Source organism: Aedes aegypti, chromosome 1 (assembly GCF_002204515.2).
Source record: "Aedes aegypti strain LVP_AGWG chromosome 1, AaegL5.0 Primary Assembly, whole genome shotgun sequence".
Lineage (NCBI taxonomy): Eukaryota > Metazoa > Arthropoda > Insecta > Diptera > Culicidae > Aedes > Aedes aegypti.
In genome coordinates this window covers 5,689,168-5,703,993 of record NC_035107.1, presented here as the reverse complement: position 1 = coordinate 5,703,993, position 14,826 = coordinate 5,689,168, and the positions used below count along the sequence as shown (strand labels likewise).

The following is a 14,826-nucleotide window of genomic DNA, read 5'->3' as shown; positions in this document are numbered from 1 at the left end:
TATTTACACCAATTAGGTTATTTAAGGTTTCAAAGATATCTTAGTTACCTTAGAGGGGCATAGTTACTACCGCCACACAATAGAAGAATTTCAAACCTTTCAGCCAACCGTAGACCTTGATCTGCTGGACAACTTATACTTGAAAAATTCTCGCATAACTTTTCAAAAGGACCTATGTTACAATAAGATATTCTCTCCTCTCTTGCTCATTTTTCATTATGACACTGTAATACTGAAGCTTTTGTAAAATGTTTTATTATAGATCTAAAAACAATGTCCTTAGCTAGGTTTCCTCGAAAAAAAATACACATCAGAAGAGGTTAATGTGGCTTAGTTATAGATTGAATGTATCAGGTTCCTGAGATATTTATCTTTTAAAACATTCATACTCACATGCGCCGCCTAGTGCAGGATTTCTGTTTGTTTAACATGCCACAAACTGGTTTAGAGTCCGAAAAACAAGCGTGTTTTTGATGTCTAAACGCGATTTTATGAGGGTGGTGTCTTCTAAAGAGTTGAAAGTTATCTCTTAATCTTTATCTTTATTTTCTATAACATACTCTTAAAACCAGATTTTTCAGAATAATATTTTCTGAAACGATCATAGTTAAAAATGTTTATTCTAGAAAGTTGTCAGCGATTAAAAATCATTATATTTCTCAATGACACCAAGGTAGAAATCATATTGCTTTAGAGTCATAAACGATTTAACCCATTAACGCCCAGTGATCTATTTTGAGATCAGTAACATTTTTGAATACAGTTAATTTTTTAGACAAAATGGATGGTTGGTATCTTTGGCAAAGTTTTGAAAGACCTTATACTGTAATAAGCGTGGTTTGCAAATCAGAGATTCCTGAACAATTATAGAATGGATCCTGTGCCGGAAGTCAGTGTGGATTCCGGGATTCCCGTGAGGATTCTGGGAATCCCGTGAGGATTCTCGGAATCCCGTGAGGATTCTGGGAAACCAGTGTGGATTCTTTGAAATACAGTGTGGGTTCTGGGATTGAAATGTGGATCATAGGGTTTCAGTGTGAGTTCTGGGAATTCCGTGTGGATCCTGGAGTAATGATGTGGATCCTGGTGTTCCAGTGTGAATCTTAGGATTATAGTGTAGATTGTGTTGCTGCATTGTGGATCTCTGGCTTCTAACGTAGATATTGGGATTACACTAGCTTTGTTGTATTTTTATGTATATCCTGTGACTGTTGTTCAGATCATATTGTGTCAGTGTGGATCTTGATATTCCATTGTGTATATTGAAATTCCAGTTTGAATCCTGGGATTGTAACATGGTTCATGTAATTGTTATGTGAAACCTTAAATTTCAGTGGGTACCTTGAGATTTCAGTATCTTGATACTCCAGTATGGATCTTACGATTTTAGTGTGAACCGCAGGATTAGAACATGGATCCTTGTTTTCTAATGTGAATGCCTGGATTTCAGTGCCAATTTTAGGATTTCAGTGTAGCTATTTGAGCACCAGTGAGTATTTTGCATTTCCAGTGTAGCTCCATGGAATTCACTGAGGATCCTGGAATATTCCAGTAAGGATTTCAGATGCGGATCCTAGGATTTCAGTGCGATATGGGGATGCCAGTGGAGTGTTTGAGTTTCCAGTGTGGATCCTTCAATTCCAGTGTGGAACCTGGATTCAAGCATAGATCATGGATTTTCAGTGCCGATTTTGAGATTCTAGTGTAGATGCTTGTATTCCAGTAAGGATTCTGGCATTCCAGTGGGAATTGTTAGATGGTAACCCAAGGATATACTGTGGGAATCCTGTTGCAGTTATGTTGAAAGACAGTGCAAATGTTGTAAAAATTCTACGGAAATAGTGAGCAAAAAATTTTAAAATACATTGAGAACCTTACGCGAATGCTGGGATTCTTGTGAAGGTCCTGTGGAAATCTTATCTTATAGTTATATAGCAAACTGTTAGTATATCTGAGAGAATCTCGTAGAAATAGTTGGGGAATTTGGATTGGTCTTATTAGAAAGGCTCATGTGAGAATTCTCTGTGAACTTTGTATGTGTTGTGCATGTACGTGTATGTTCTTGTGTGTGCTTTGTACACATGTCACATTCAGCATCATTTTGTGGTGTAGTTTTCAAATAAACCTCTTTTTGTTATTTATATTTATGGTAACATGTTATGACCGTTTACATTATGTTTATCATAAAATCTTTTGAATGCACCATACCACCTTCAAACATTTGCGAAAATAATCAAAGATTTTTATTTTTTCAATATTTTGCGTACATATGACCCACTGTGTACTGTAACAAAATGTGACCGTAGATTTCCACTTAAATGACGGTTTTAGCATTCTCTTATCATATTGCGATACTCCAGAAAGAATCAGTTGATTACTACAAATGTGAAATAATTCGGGCGTTAATGAGTTAAGTCAACTAATAACTTTTTGTCTCAAAATATCATAAACGACAAACCTGAGAGAGAGGAGATAGCTCACTGACAACTGGCTTGTTTTCTTGGCTTCTTTGATTTCTTTTTCTCGTGTTTTGGTTGTGCACAATGGTTCGGAGAGCACAAACTGGGTAAAATCATTTTCAGATCCCATTTATTATCAAAAAGTTCAAAAAATAAAAAAAAAAACTTCAAAAGCAATTGACTTTGATCGACAATATTTAAGAAAGCAACGATTATATATGCGAGAGCACAGGAGAACAACCTGAATTTTCAATCACATCCAGTTTTAGCTTGGCTAAATTTTGACGGTTTTTCACACTCTGCCCTTCGAATGTGCGGTTTTCCAGTGACAGTTGATGACAGGTTCCCTTGACTTATGGGAGCTCGCAATCTTAGCCAGCTGTCTCCTCTCTCTCAGCGACAAACCAAACAACTTCCATCTCAGATATACTCGTTAAGGCCAACGATCAGGCATTATTTTGTTTGGTTTCGTCGTGTTCCAATGCTAATTAGGAACTACTGTTTATGGGCCCATTTAAAGTTTTTTTTATGAATAACTTCACAGAAAAAATATATACGTTTAGACAACGAAAACTGAAAAAATGACGTTTTGGCGACAGTGTGCGGCGAAGTGGTTCTAGAATAACGTGACTAGCGGTCGATCTCTTGGAAAATTTCCAGACGACATTGTCGAAGACCCGGACCTTTTAAATCATTAGACTCTGGAGATGTCAGCCATATGTCGCCAACGGGTCTACCTCGTTCGGCATAATGCCGTTTGGTATAATGCCAATTGCCATTACGGTCGTTTGGCATAATCGTCATTTGGCAAGGCATAATTGTGACAAATTTTGAATTTGATCAAATTCCTTCCAGTAAGCAGAGGTATTGATAAACTACTCGCGATCGTGTACATTCCGTTGTCAGTTATTGATAGGACAAACTTCTAATCGTCTTTTTTTTTTTCAAGGAAACCAATATCCAATATAGCTCTACTGGAATTGCATCATAATAACTTCCGCGACCATTATGTCCGGGATATTGAAGCGCATTTTTTACAAACAAAAATGTGCAACGCCTATGATATGCCATGTTATTTTATAAAAGAAGGAACACGATATTTTATGGCGTTTATTATGCCAAACGACTGTATGCTAAATGGCATTATGCCAAACGGGGAGACCCGTCTCCAACATTACATGCACGATCTCATTGCTGATGTGTATTCTTTAGCTTTATTAGATAGTCGAAGCTGAGGACGTATTACAAAACAATAGCCTAGCTCTAGCAGACAACTTATCACATTCTAGGCATTATTCACTATGTTGTTATAGCATTGAGTTGCAGGTATTGCATTGAGGTTTTATTTTGAATGTAGGAATCCACCAAGGATCTGGAGATCTACTATGTATTTTTCTAGAAATCTTTCATGAATCTCAATGCGATTTCATTGATATTTTCTAAGCATCCGCTCGGTCTAGCCAGAATTTTGCAAAGAATCTAACAATAAATCAGGAGAAATCGTTCAAGTATCTCTTCAGCAAATGGACGAAAATTTATTATTTTTCAAGATTCCACATTTTGCAACATTGTGCCAGAGTTCTTCAACGCTCTCTATGTTTCTTACGAAAGGTAAGGTGCGAGACGTCTGAGGTTTTTGCACCCTTTGATAGCAAAGTCAAGTTTTACTCAAAAGCGTTAGGGTGGGAAGCTCAATGCGAAGACAAAGCTTATACAATAGCAATACAAAGCAAATCTTCTGAAGTTCAGCGGAGTTTTATAGAAGAATTCCTGGTGAATTTCCTGAAGCATAATGATATTCTATAGCCTGGGAAGTCAAGAAATTAGGGAGTTTGTAAGTACCGTAAAGTGCCGTAATTCAGCGCAGTTAAGGAATAAAACGATTCAAATTGTTAATTAAAAATTAGTATTGCATCAACAAAAAAGCTTTATGGGTGGATCGCTAGCAAATCTATTCAAGATTATGGGAAAAATATAAACTAGACTGTATTCATAACTTACAATTGTGATTTTTTTGAAATAGTTCACTCGTTGAAATTGCCTAATTCCGCGCATTTTTTAAACGCTTTTCCATATTCCGCGCAGAAGAATGCCTAATTCCGCGCACTCATGAAACAATCAAATTAACATTAATTTTGATAAGGGGCTGCATCCATTAGTTACGTAACACTTAAAATTGAAAATTTTCAACCCCCTCCCCTTCCGTAACACTTTTTGTATGAGAAAACGTAGAGTTTTGTATGAACCGTAACTTTTAGTCTACGTTCAGTTTTTTTTTTATTAACTTTTTGTCTATCACATGTTATCTTTATAACCAAAACCGTGGCATTGGTACGTGTGAATTCCGTCTAGGGGAAAGTGGGGCAATTTGGCCATCGTAATAATTGAAATTTTTAGATCAATACACTAGATACGCACGATTTCCGTCGTCTTAAAAAAAACACGAATGAATTTTTCGTCGATTCTTCTGTCGATGGGGTGATATGAGCACCCTATTTTATGTTGTGAAATTATCCCATAGAATCTAACAATTTAATTATTTCATTCACTGAACTGGAAAGTTTAGAAATAAAATACTCTTTCGAAATCTACTGAGCTCATATTTGGCTTAAATATGCTTCTTATTGCATAGTTTTAGACAATTCGGTCGAGAAAAAAACCCCATCTTCTTCTTCTTGGCATTAACGTCCTCACTGGGACAGAGCCTGCTTCTCATCTTAGTGTTCTTATGAGCACTTCCACAGTTATTAACTGAAGCTTTCTTTGTCAAAGTTGCCATTTTTGCATTCGTGTATATCGTGTGGCAGGCACGATGTTACCTCATGTCCAGGGAAGTCAAGGAAATTTCCACTACGAAAAGATCCTGGACCGACCGGGAATCGAACTCAGACACCTTCAGCATGGCTTTGCTTTGTAGCAAACTGCACTGTTCATACAATACAAGGACCAGTTCGCATTATTGCTCGGAATCAAAGGGTTTTAAGCAAATCAATTAATGGTATCCACTAATGCCACGGGTAACTGAAACTTATTTTTTAAGCAAAAAGAATCCTCAGAAGAACCTAAGGGTCATCCATAAATTACGTCACACAAAATATGGTCATTTTCAATCCCTCTCCCCCGTATTATCATACTTTTTGTATGGAGGCTTCGTAAATTATGTAGAGATAGTAAAGTTTCCGTGAATCATTTCCCGAGAGTGTGTCGTAATTTGTGGGGTCTTCTACAAATTACGACCTGTTGAACATCTGAACGATATGTTGTTTTGACAATAATTCTATATGAATTGTATAATATAAATAAGAATCATAAACAATTATACATTGCCAATGTTATGTGTGGTTCATTATGCTAAGTAAATTTTGTGCGCACCGATGTACACACTTAATTCAGAATGCCGAATCTCGGCTAATTTCAACCGAGATCCGCACAGCCGAGCTCGTGAAAAAAATCTAAGTGTGTATAGACTATTTTGTTGGGGCTGTGCATAAACCACGTGGTATTTTTCCCTGTAAGGGACCGCCCATAAATGACGTAGCATTTTAGGGAAGAAGCTACGAAGGGGGAAGGGGTGTTAAAAATTGGTCAAAAGATGCTACGTCATTTATGGACGCTGCCTAAGTGGGCTTTCCCGATATTCCGCTTGTACATGAAACGTATGTATGCATAAAGTTACTTTTCAGAGAAATAGACAGATGTGAAGACGGATATAGCATGTTTTACTTGTCTGTTGTTATGCGAAGAATAGTGCGCGGAATTAGGGCATTATGAAAAAAGACGTGGCCTAATTCCGCGCAATACTTTTTTGAATAAAACTCAATAATTATGCTAATATTTGATAAGATTTCATAGAAGCACCATGAAATATATCTGTAGCAAGTAGTTCCATGGAATATTGCATAAAAAATAAAACATTTTTAATAAAGAAATCGCGTTTGTTGTTGTCCTACAGTCTTAGCGCGGACGCTAAGAAAATTAGAAAAATAACGTCTTTTTCGACGAGCCTTCACTGATTATTTTTTTATGCCGCGAAAAAATGCCTTATTTGCTGTTATTTGTGATTCAAACTTATTCTTAATCAAAGTAGCCTCGAATAGCATTAAAAGTTGCTGAAATATTAATGTGTATTTCCATATATAAATAATTTTGTATGAAATGCGCGGAATTAGGCACTGCGCTGAATTAGGGCACTTTACGGTATACATTTGCAAACACCAAGAGAATTTGAAATTCACATTTTCTATTAAGCTAACTATTTGCATAACACAGGTAATGTCTGAACTTTTTTTGGGAAAAAAATGGTGAAAAACCACACAATCGATGAAGTCCACATGGATAGTTTGTTGACCTTAAGTTATTTCGAAATAAACCATAGTAATCCCTATATAAATAGATTTTTTTGCCGACGTTCAATATTATGAGAAATGGGGAATATGATGTAAATTGTAGTCCTCAGATTTATTTCAAATATAAAGTTCATTTCACTATCTACACCGAACGGAAACTTCTTTTTCAAACACATAGAATCACTACCATGCATCAAAACGAGCTCAACTGAGTTCGTTGAAAACTATCGGCTACTATCGAGCAAAACTGAACTAAAAAACACGAACTTTGTTTACAAACTACGTACTCAGATCAAAAAAGCAACAATAGAATAGTTTGCCGTTCAATTCAATTCCTTCTTTGGGAGAAATTGTATCCAACTCAAAAAAATATGTAACTCTAACACTGTTAGGCATGCTCTCATTTGTTAGTGAACTTCTCCAGTTGCCGTAACCTTTGCACGCGCCAGCACGTGGACCGCAATCTACTTTGTGACAAAAGCCCAAAAAACCATTCATTTTTTTTTGTTTCGATCCCGCCAAATTGCGCACGCAGAGGTAACGACGAACAAAGAGGCGTGTGTGGAACACAGGTCGTGTGTAATTATAGTAGATTTGATAGTAGGACGTAGTAATACGACATGAGTTTTGTGTTAGAGACCAAGGAACCAAGAAAAAAACAGAACAGTAACAGATGTAAGAAGAGAGGCGAAAGAGAAGGAGAGTGAGAAGATAGACGGAAGCCAGACTTACAATCAGCATCATTATTCTCCAGGTAAATTAGAGTTATCTGCTCCATGTCGGGTAACTCCACGCGGTAGATTATTTCCCCTGGATGGGAGTTTGGGATTGGATTTGTATTTTTTGGTTTAGTTTTTGGCAAACAGGCGGAAGGCGGAAAAGGCGGGTTTTGGTTTGGTACATCGCGCGGAATGCGGTTTATTTTTTGTTTTGTTAGACAAATCCCGCGATCGGAAGAAATGGCACAAGCATTTGAAGAAGAACAACAATCAGTCAGTTTCAAAGCTGTGGAAATGGGCTATTCTTTGCGGAATTGGGCATGTAGGGTAAACAGCTTGCGATTCGCTTATTTCTAACAGGAACGCAGTAACGCTAAATTCAGGCTAAAAACGACGCGAAGTCCGTTTTACCCCTAATCTACGTTATCCGGCGTGTTGCAATATTTTGAGAGACGATTTTTGGCTTAACCAATCAATGATTTACCAGATTCCGATTCGAAACTACTGGTGTGAATGTGTAATTTTGCTATGAGGGAATTTGCTAATGTATGGATAGAGAAAATAACTCAACTCACCTTCGGCGTTTGCGTCGTCTTGTGTGTAGCAAAGCATGAAAGCTGGAAATGAATGGAAGAAATGAGTTTTGCGTTTTGCTGCTTGGTATTGAAGACGAGTCTGTAGGTAGGAATTGTTGCCCCTAGAGGAGATGTGGTTCGCCAACAGATAGGCAGACAAAACTTAAAACAGACCGGGAAGAAATGAAACTTACGTTGCTCGGAATCATGATTATTTTGATCACACACATTGCCATTCGCTAAAAAACGTAAACAAAATCAGTCGAAAAGGGAAAATGAACAAACAGAAGCCAAATAAAATGCTGACAGAACAAAAAACACGAGATAAAACGAATCGGAAGAACTAAAATTCAACAGCGCTATTGGCAGAAATCAAACGAAGCGCGTTTGACAAAGCAATACGATACAGTTACAGACATTTTTCGTGGAATAAATTTTAGGAGATTTTCAAAAGTGAGAGATGAGCATAAGCCAAGGAAAATTCTCGATCGTTTTTTGCCACCGTACATAGTGAATGATTGGAGAAACACTTACGTTCCTGATCCGAACCGTCTTCGTTCTTGTCGTCCTTGCTCTTCATGAATGGGAACCGCCTTGAGAACGAAAAGTTCTTCTTCTTACGATCGAGAGTCGACATCTAGAAAAGCGAAATCAGTCTATTAAACTATCGATCGAGGAATAACTATCAGCATGCACAAACCTTCTCCACATTTCCTCCGGCATGGCCCTGGAACTTAACGCTCCGATCGCGTGCCCGCTGTTTCCGTTCCCATCGTCGCTTCGACGGAACAATTCCGATACTCTCCTCCTCGTCGTCGCCAATCACCCGTCGCGCCTGCCACCACTCGTCATCCGAGGCATTCGTTACGTGCAGAATATCGCCGTGTCGGAAGGGTAAGCCACGGCCCGGCAATCCATCGTCCCGGTTCGGGTCGTAATCGAACAACGTTCTGAAGAGTCAAAGGTTGATTTGAAGCTACGATCATCACCCAAACGCATCGGAATACTTACCGCACATAAAGTGTCCGCTTCTGTGATGTCCTCAGCAATGTTCCGGTACCGGCCACAACTTGCTGTTTCAGTTCTTGTATCCGCTGCTCGAAGCGGTTATAGTCCTCCGGGCGGTACTGTGCCAACAATGTAACGGTGCCACCGGCATTCTGTTCAAACAGGAGCAGATGTTGATTGATAAATCAAATTCACTGTATTAGTAAGACGAACTAACCTTCAACGCTTCAGCGGCCTGCTCGTGGGATGCCCCAGCAAGGCTAACGCCATTTACGCTGAGCAACTGGTCGCCTCGTTTGAGTTCACCACCCAGATCTGCCGCGCCGCCAGCAAGCACGTATGACACAAAAATACCCTAGAAGTGATAAATGTAACATTCAGCACATTATAATTTCGAACGCTACTCGTTCCATATCGTACGAACCTGTCCATCTTCCCCACCAACAATATTGAAGCCCAAACCGGATGGGCCCTTTTGAATAACAATTGTCCTAGGTTCCCTATTGGATGAGTAGAAAAGTAATGAATCATTGATCAATACAATTTTTAAGTCTCTTTTTCTAATGAAGAAAATTGATAATAATCGTGGGCGCATTTAGGCGAAACATTTCGAAATTTAAAGATGGAGGCCACAATAACCGACTTGTGCGCCTACTCATGCTTTCAAAAGCACTTAAAACTGGAAAAAATAATAATCCAATGTTCTTGTTCTTTTTATTTTATGCTTTCTGCTAGTGCATACAATTGAAATTGCACTTATGCTGCTTCTTTCGTAAGATTTGTGCCTTAAAAGCTTCGGTGCAATAATGAAGTTAGATTCCAAACTGTTTCGCCGCAAACTACCCAGAACAGGGTTTACTTTATATGATGCTCATCATTCCTGACTTATACACAGAATGTCAAGGGTTCATTCGCTTTTGATTTGTGCCTTAAATCTTTGAAATCCGCATAAATTAAATTCTTCTCCTCTCTTCATTGACCAGCATTTTTACGTGATGGGTAGATTATGGCCACCAATAAAATAGAAGATATTTTCTTCTTCTTTCTGACGTTACGTCCCAACCGGGACAGAGCCTGCTTCTGTTCTCATGTTCTTATGAGCACTTCCACAGTTATTAACTGAGAGATTTCTTTGCCAATTAACCAGCTTAGTCTTGCTGAATAGCCGCGTTGACTGCTATGGCTATCTGGGCCCCATTAGAACATATACTAGTGTGGGACAAAATTTAGATTCTCGCTCCAGTCCACTTTTTGAATTGCATTTAGGTCCCGTAACAACTGTGCAAAATTTCAGCTCGATCGGATAAACGATATTTTAGCGCCAGCCGTTCAAAGTTTGTATGGAATTTACTATGGGAAAACTTATTTTTGCAAAGAAAAATCGCCAGAGGTCGCCCATTGACCTCTATAAAAATTCTGAACACAGACCTCGATAGGTACTTCTATGATGAACAACATTGCCGAAGACTGCGAAACAATCCGACACTTGTGCAAAAAGTTATTCAATGAAAACCTATTGGCAAGGCGACGTTGATTAACACGTAAAGGAATAACAACAATAACAAAATCGGGCAAAATTTTCGAATAGTCTATGCTTAATAACTTTTTTCTCAAGCATCGGATTGCTTTCCGGTCTTCGGCAATGTTGTTCATCATAGAAATACCTATCGAGACCTGTGTTTAGAATTTTTATAGAGGTCAATGGGCGACCTCTGGCGATTTTTCTTTGCAAAAGTAAGTTTTCCCATAGTAAATAGCATACAAACTTTGAACGGCTGGCGCTAAAATATAGTTTCTCCGATCGAGGTGAAATTTTGCACAGTTGTTACGGGACCTAAATGCAATTCAAAAAGTGGACTGGAGCGAGAATCTATTTTTTTTTTATATAACCGTGTCCCAGGCTAATATACACTCCCGTGCATAAGTATGGGTTCACCCCCTAAAAAAACATACAAAAGTCCGTCCATATTTCTGTGAATACACGTCCAATTGAAACTCTTCAGGCCGCATTAGAAGGGCAAAAAGTTATTCTTATTTCGTATGTACTTTTCCAAAAAAAACACCCCTCAGTATGATGTATCGTGCAAAAGTTTGAGTTCACCTGAACTTACTTAAAACACGAGAAATCTGTAAGATCTTAAATCAATTATGAATGCGCCATTATTTGCGTTTGAAAAAGCTATGGATTATTAAAATCGGTTGAAAAATGGCAGAGATATTGCCAAAAACCCAAACTTTTGCACGATAGGGTGCAGAGCTACTTGGACACTTCCATGATTCACTTTGGCATTGGTGGTTTTTCTCGATCGAATCTTCTGAAACTTTGCACTAAGAAGCACTTCAAAACGACGCATATTGTGGCCAAAAATGAGCTCAGTAGCTTTCAAAAAAACCCACTGCCCAAATGAATCAAAAGTGCCAACAATAAGATCCGGCTCCCTACATACATCATTCTAAGGGGTGAACCCAAACTTTTACAGGATGACTTAAATTACTGTTTCATAGATTTTGAATAGTTTTCAGATTTTTCCGCAAAAATTTCGTAGGTGCTCCTCAAAGAATATAAGATTACGATTCTAATGACACTTTGTTTTAAAATTTGGGAGATCCTATGCTGAAAAAATTAACTATATTTTTTCAGTGTGTTCTTTGAAAAACTTCACAACTTCAAATAAAAATTAGTATACAAAATTTAAAAAATGTTTTCGGAAAAAATACATACGAAGTAAGAATAAATCTTTGCCTTTCGAAGGCGGCTTAGAGAGTTTCAATTGAACGTGTGATCACAGAGATATGGATTGAACACTTTAGTATGTTTTTGAGGGGGTGAACCCAAACTTTTGCACGGGAGTGTACACCAATAATGGCTGATTGTCTCAACCCTGCATACGACGGTGGATGATTTGATGAAACTTTCATGACGTATTCCCAGTGAGTGAAAGCCTTAATCATACTGGTCGGTGTTCAGAACGACTGATTCAAGTAAGTTTTGATGATTTCAGGAGAACGTATCTCAGTATGCAACCCTATTGATACACATATATATATATATTTTTTTTTTTTAATTTTGATAATACATTACTTAGATGCTTTGTGTTGATGCACGGATAAGGTTTTCCCACAAAAATGTATTTATCAATCAAGAATATCACACTTAATTGCAAAGATTCTCTAGATCCTTCCCCTTCTCAGCTTCCTGACATGTGGTTCCGGACCTATAGCTATAACTAAAGGCCGAATCACAGCAGGACGAATAACAGAAGGCCGAAACTCAAAATGCCAAAACACATAAGGCCGAATCACAAAAGGCCGCATTAAAAAGACCAAAACCACATAAAGCCAAAATTTCAAAATAGATTTTATGCACACATTCAGCATATTTTCTATGATATTTGGAACATTTTACAGTAGGGTAATTCGGAATATGGTGCCCACATAGCATTGCTTGCTGAATAAGAGTTTATCCAGCTGAAATATGGAAGGTGTTTTTTTTATGTGTCAACCTAATACTTCAGTATCCGCGCTGTTGTGTTTTGTACAACACAGGAAGGGAAATCCTCGCGACAACTCGTAGGGTAAATATACGATGAAAAGTGTTCTTAGCCCCTCTACCGGCAGCTTCATTTTTTCCCGAAAAATTCAAATTCAAATCGTTATAACTTTTTTGTTTTTCAATATTTTTGCACCATTTTTTCGCAAGTTCTCAAAAAACTCTTCTAGTTTTAGGATCTGTGTCGATATTGATCATTGGTCATCTGGTTTTGAAAATATTCCAAAATTCCTTGGGGGACCGACCCGTAACTAGAACCCCCCGTTAATTTCTCAGGCTACAGAATTTTAATCGTATTCGGATATCCACTATTCGAAACAATACATTAATGAGAGTATGTTGTGAAAAAATAAAGCAATTTGGTGCAGCCGTCTTTAAGCAATGAACCACGCTGACCAAATAAAGATCTTAAAAACTTCAAAAAACATCAAATCGTCATTTTCAGATAATACTGAACCGATTTGTATGATTTTTTCAGAGAAGCTCCTTATTACCTGGCATTATGTAGCCCATATTTTATTTTTTTGATCAATTGATCAAAAACAAAATGGCCGCCAAAGACATTTTATATGGAAAATATCGGTCCCCCAAGGAACATCGGAATAACTTTAAAACCAGATCACTAATAATGAATATCGACACGGATTCCTAAACTAGAAGAGTTGTTTGAGAACTTGTGAAAAAATGGTGCAAAAATATTGAAAAACAAAAAAGTTATAACGATTTGAATTTGAATTTTGCGGTAAAAAATGAAGCTGCCGGTAGAGGGGTTAGTAAGCTAATTGGTCTCCCTATCCCAGCAGGAATTCTTCTCCTGGTTGTTGCGTAAAAGACTATGTTGACATTAAACAGAGCAAACGCTCTCAGTCCGAGCTCAGTGTCGCTCGTCGGACCTAAAAAGGGAAAAACGTTCTCTGTATGGATAATATCTGGCAAACGTTTGGATTTGCTGCTTGTATGACACAGAATCGATGCTATCAATTCCCTTCGGATTTCATAGACTTAAGCGGTTTATTTTCAACTGTTTACTAACACTGCATCTAAAAAGGCAGATTTTTCGTAATCAAGCCTCATTCTATTGGTTTCAAATTTCTTTGACTCGGCTTTTTGTGATTCGTCCTTAATGATAATCCCATGATTACATTTCCATTGGGAGTTGCATGCTAAATCAGCTCTCCAATTGAACACTAATTTAGTACAGGATTGTCCAACATCTGTGCAACTTCGATTGTTCTGGTCAATTACGGAGTGCAACTACTAAGCGATCATCCATGCTCCTCTGCACTCAACAGTTTGTCCAACTTAAACTTAGAACTAGAGATATACCGCATTGCATTATTTGCCCTTCGGCCGAATATAAAGGGGAACTGAAATAAAATTAAAGCGCGAAAGAATATTCCGCCGAGTAAAGCCTTAAAGCTTGGCCGAATGTCAACCTTATATTCGACCCATTACTTTGAAATTAAATTTAATTAACTCTGAATTACCACTACGAAGCGAGAAAAAGTTGTTACTTATAGTTTCTATGGACAGTAAAGATTTTAACAATGTGGCGCTGCTTGTGTTGTCTAACATCGTAATTGCTCTTGACAGGGTAGCCACCAAATATTAATTTTGAAATTCCCACTTTTTCCGGTTTTCCTGGTCAAAATTTCAAAATTTTCCAGGTTTTTAATTAAGGGCACCCAGGCGCAAACGGGTGGTCCTTTGATCGGTTCTTGAGCTTGATATACTGAAAAAATCTACTTTAAGCTTTTTAACGGTATTTTAAGGTGATTTTTCCGTCCAATAAGGAAAATAACATTATTCGTAGAAGATTGGCTTGTTTTCATGGCTTCCATACAACAAAAATAAGAGTGAAAGAATTGTTCAAATCGGTTGTCCTGTTCTCAAGCTAACTCGTGACATACAAACACCATTCTATTTTCATTTAAGTTTATGATATGGATGAATATATAAATAACATATAATATTATGAAGCAGGTCCCATTTTATTTATTCAGCTTTTAAACGAATGACACATGCGAAGCTCTTACAAATGACGCATTGTTTTCAAGAGCATTCGGATTTAAAGGTTTATTACTAAGCAACTAAAGAAAATTTTTAATGCTTGCACCTTCTGCAAGAAATTTTGAAACTCTGATTCAAAACTTCGAGTCAAATAAGTTA

General features: G+C 37.7%; 1 protein-coding gene across 15 annotated transcripts in view; it reads right to left on the bottom strand.

Moving 5' to 3' along the window:
• Positions 1-14,826, bottom strand: part of LOC23687408 (disks large 1 tumor suppressor protein) — a 181,970-nt gene that overhangs the window by 13,010 nt on the left and 154,134 nt on the right. For 10 of the 15 annotated variants that reach the window (XM_021838808.1, XM_021838806.1, XM_021838807.1 and 7 more), the window contains 8 exons: positions 9,532-9,607; positions 9,325-9,462; positions 9,111-9,259; positions 8,800-9,049; positions 8,634-8,736; positions 8,294-8,338; positions 8,100-8,141; positions 7,538-7,615 (listed from right to left, as the gene is read on the bottom strand). In XM_021838808.1, coding sequence (XP_021694500.1) covers positions 7,538-7,615; positions 8,100-8,141; positions 8,294-8,338; positions 8,634-8,736; positions 8,800-9,049; positions 9,111-9,259; positions 9,325-9,462; positions 9,532-9,607 — 881 coding nt within the window. The remainder of the gene's footprint in view (positions 1-7,537; positions 7,616-8,099; positions 8,142-8,293; positions 8,339-8,633; positions 8,737-8,799; positions 9,050-9,110; positions 9,260-9,324; positions 9,463-9,531; positions 9,608-14,826) is intronic. The other 5 variants (XM_021838811.1, XM_021838821.1, XM_021838810.1 and 2 more) reach the window with 4 other exon arrangements.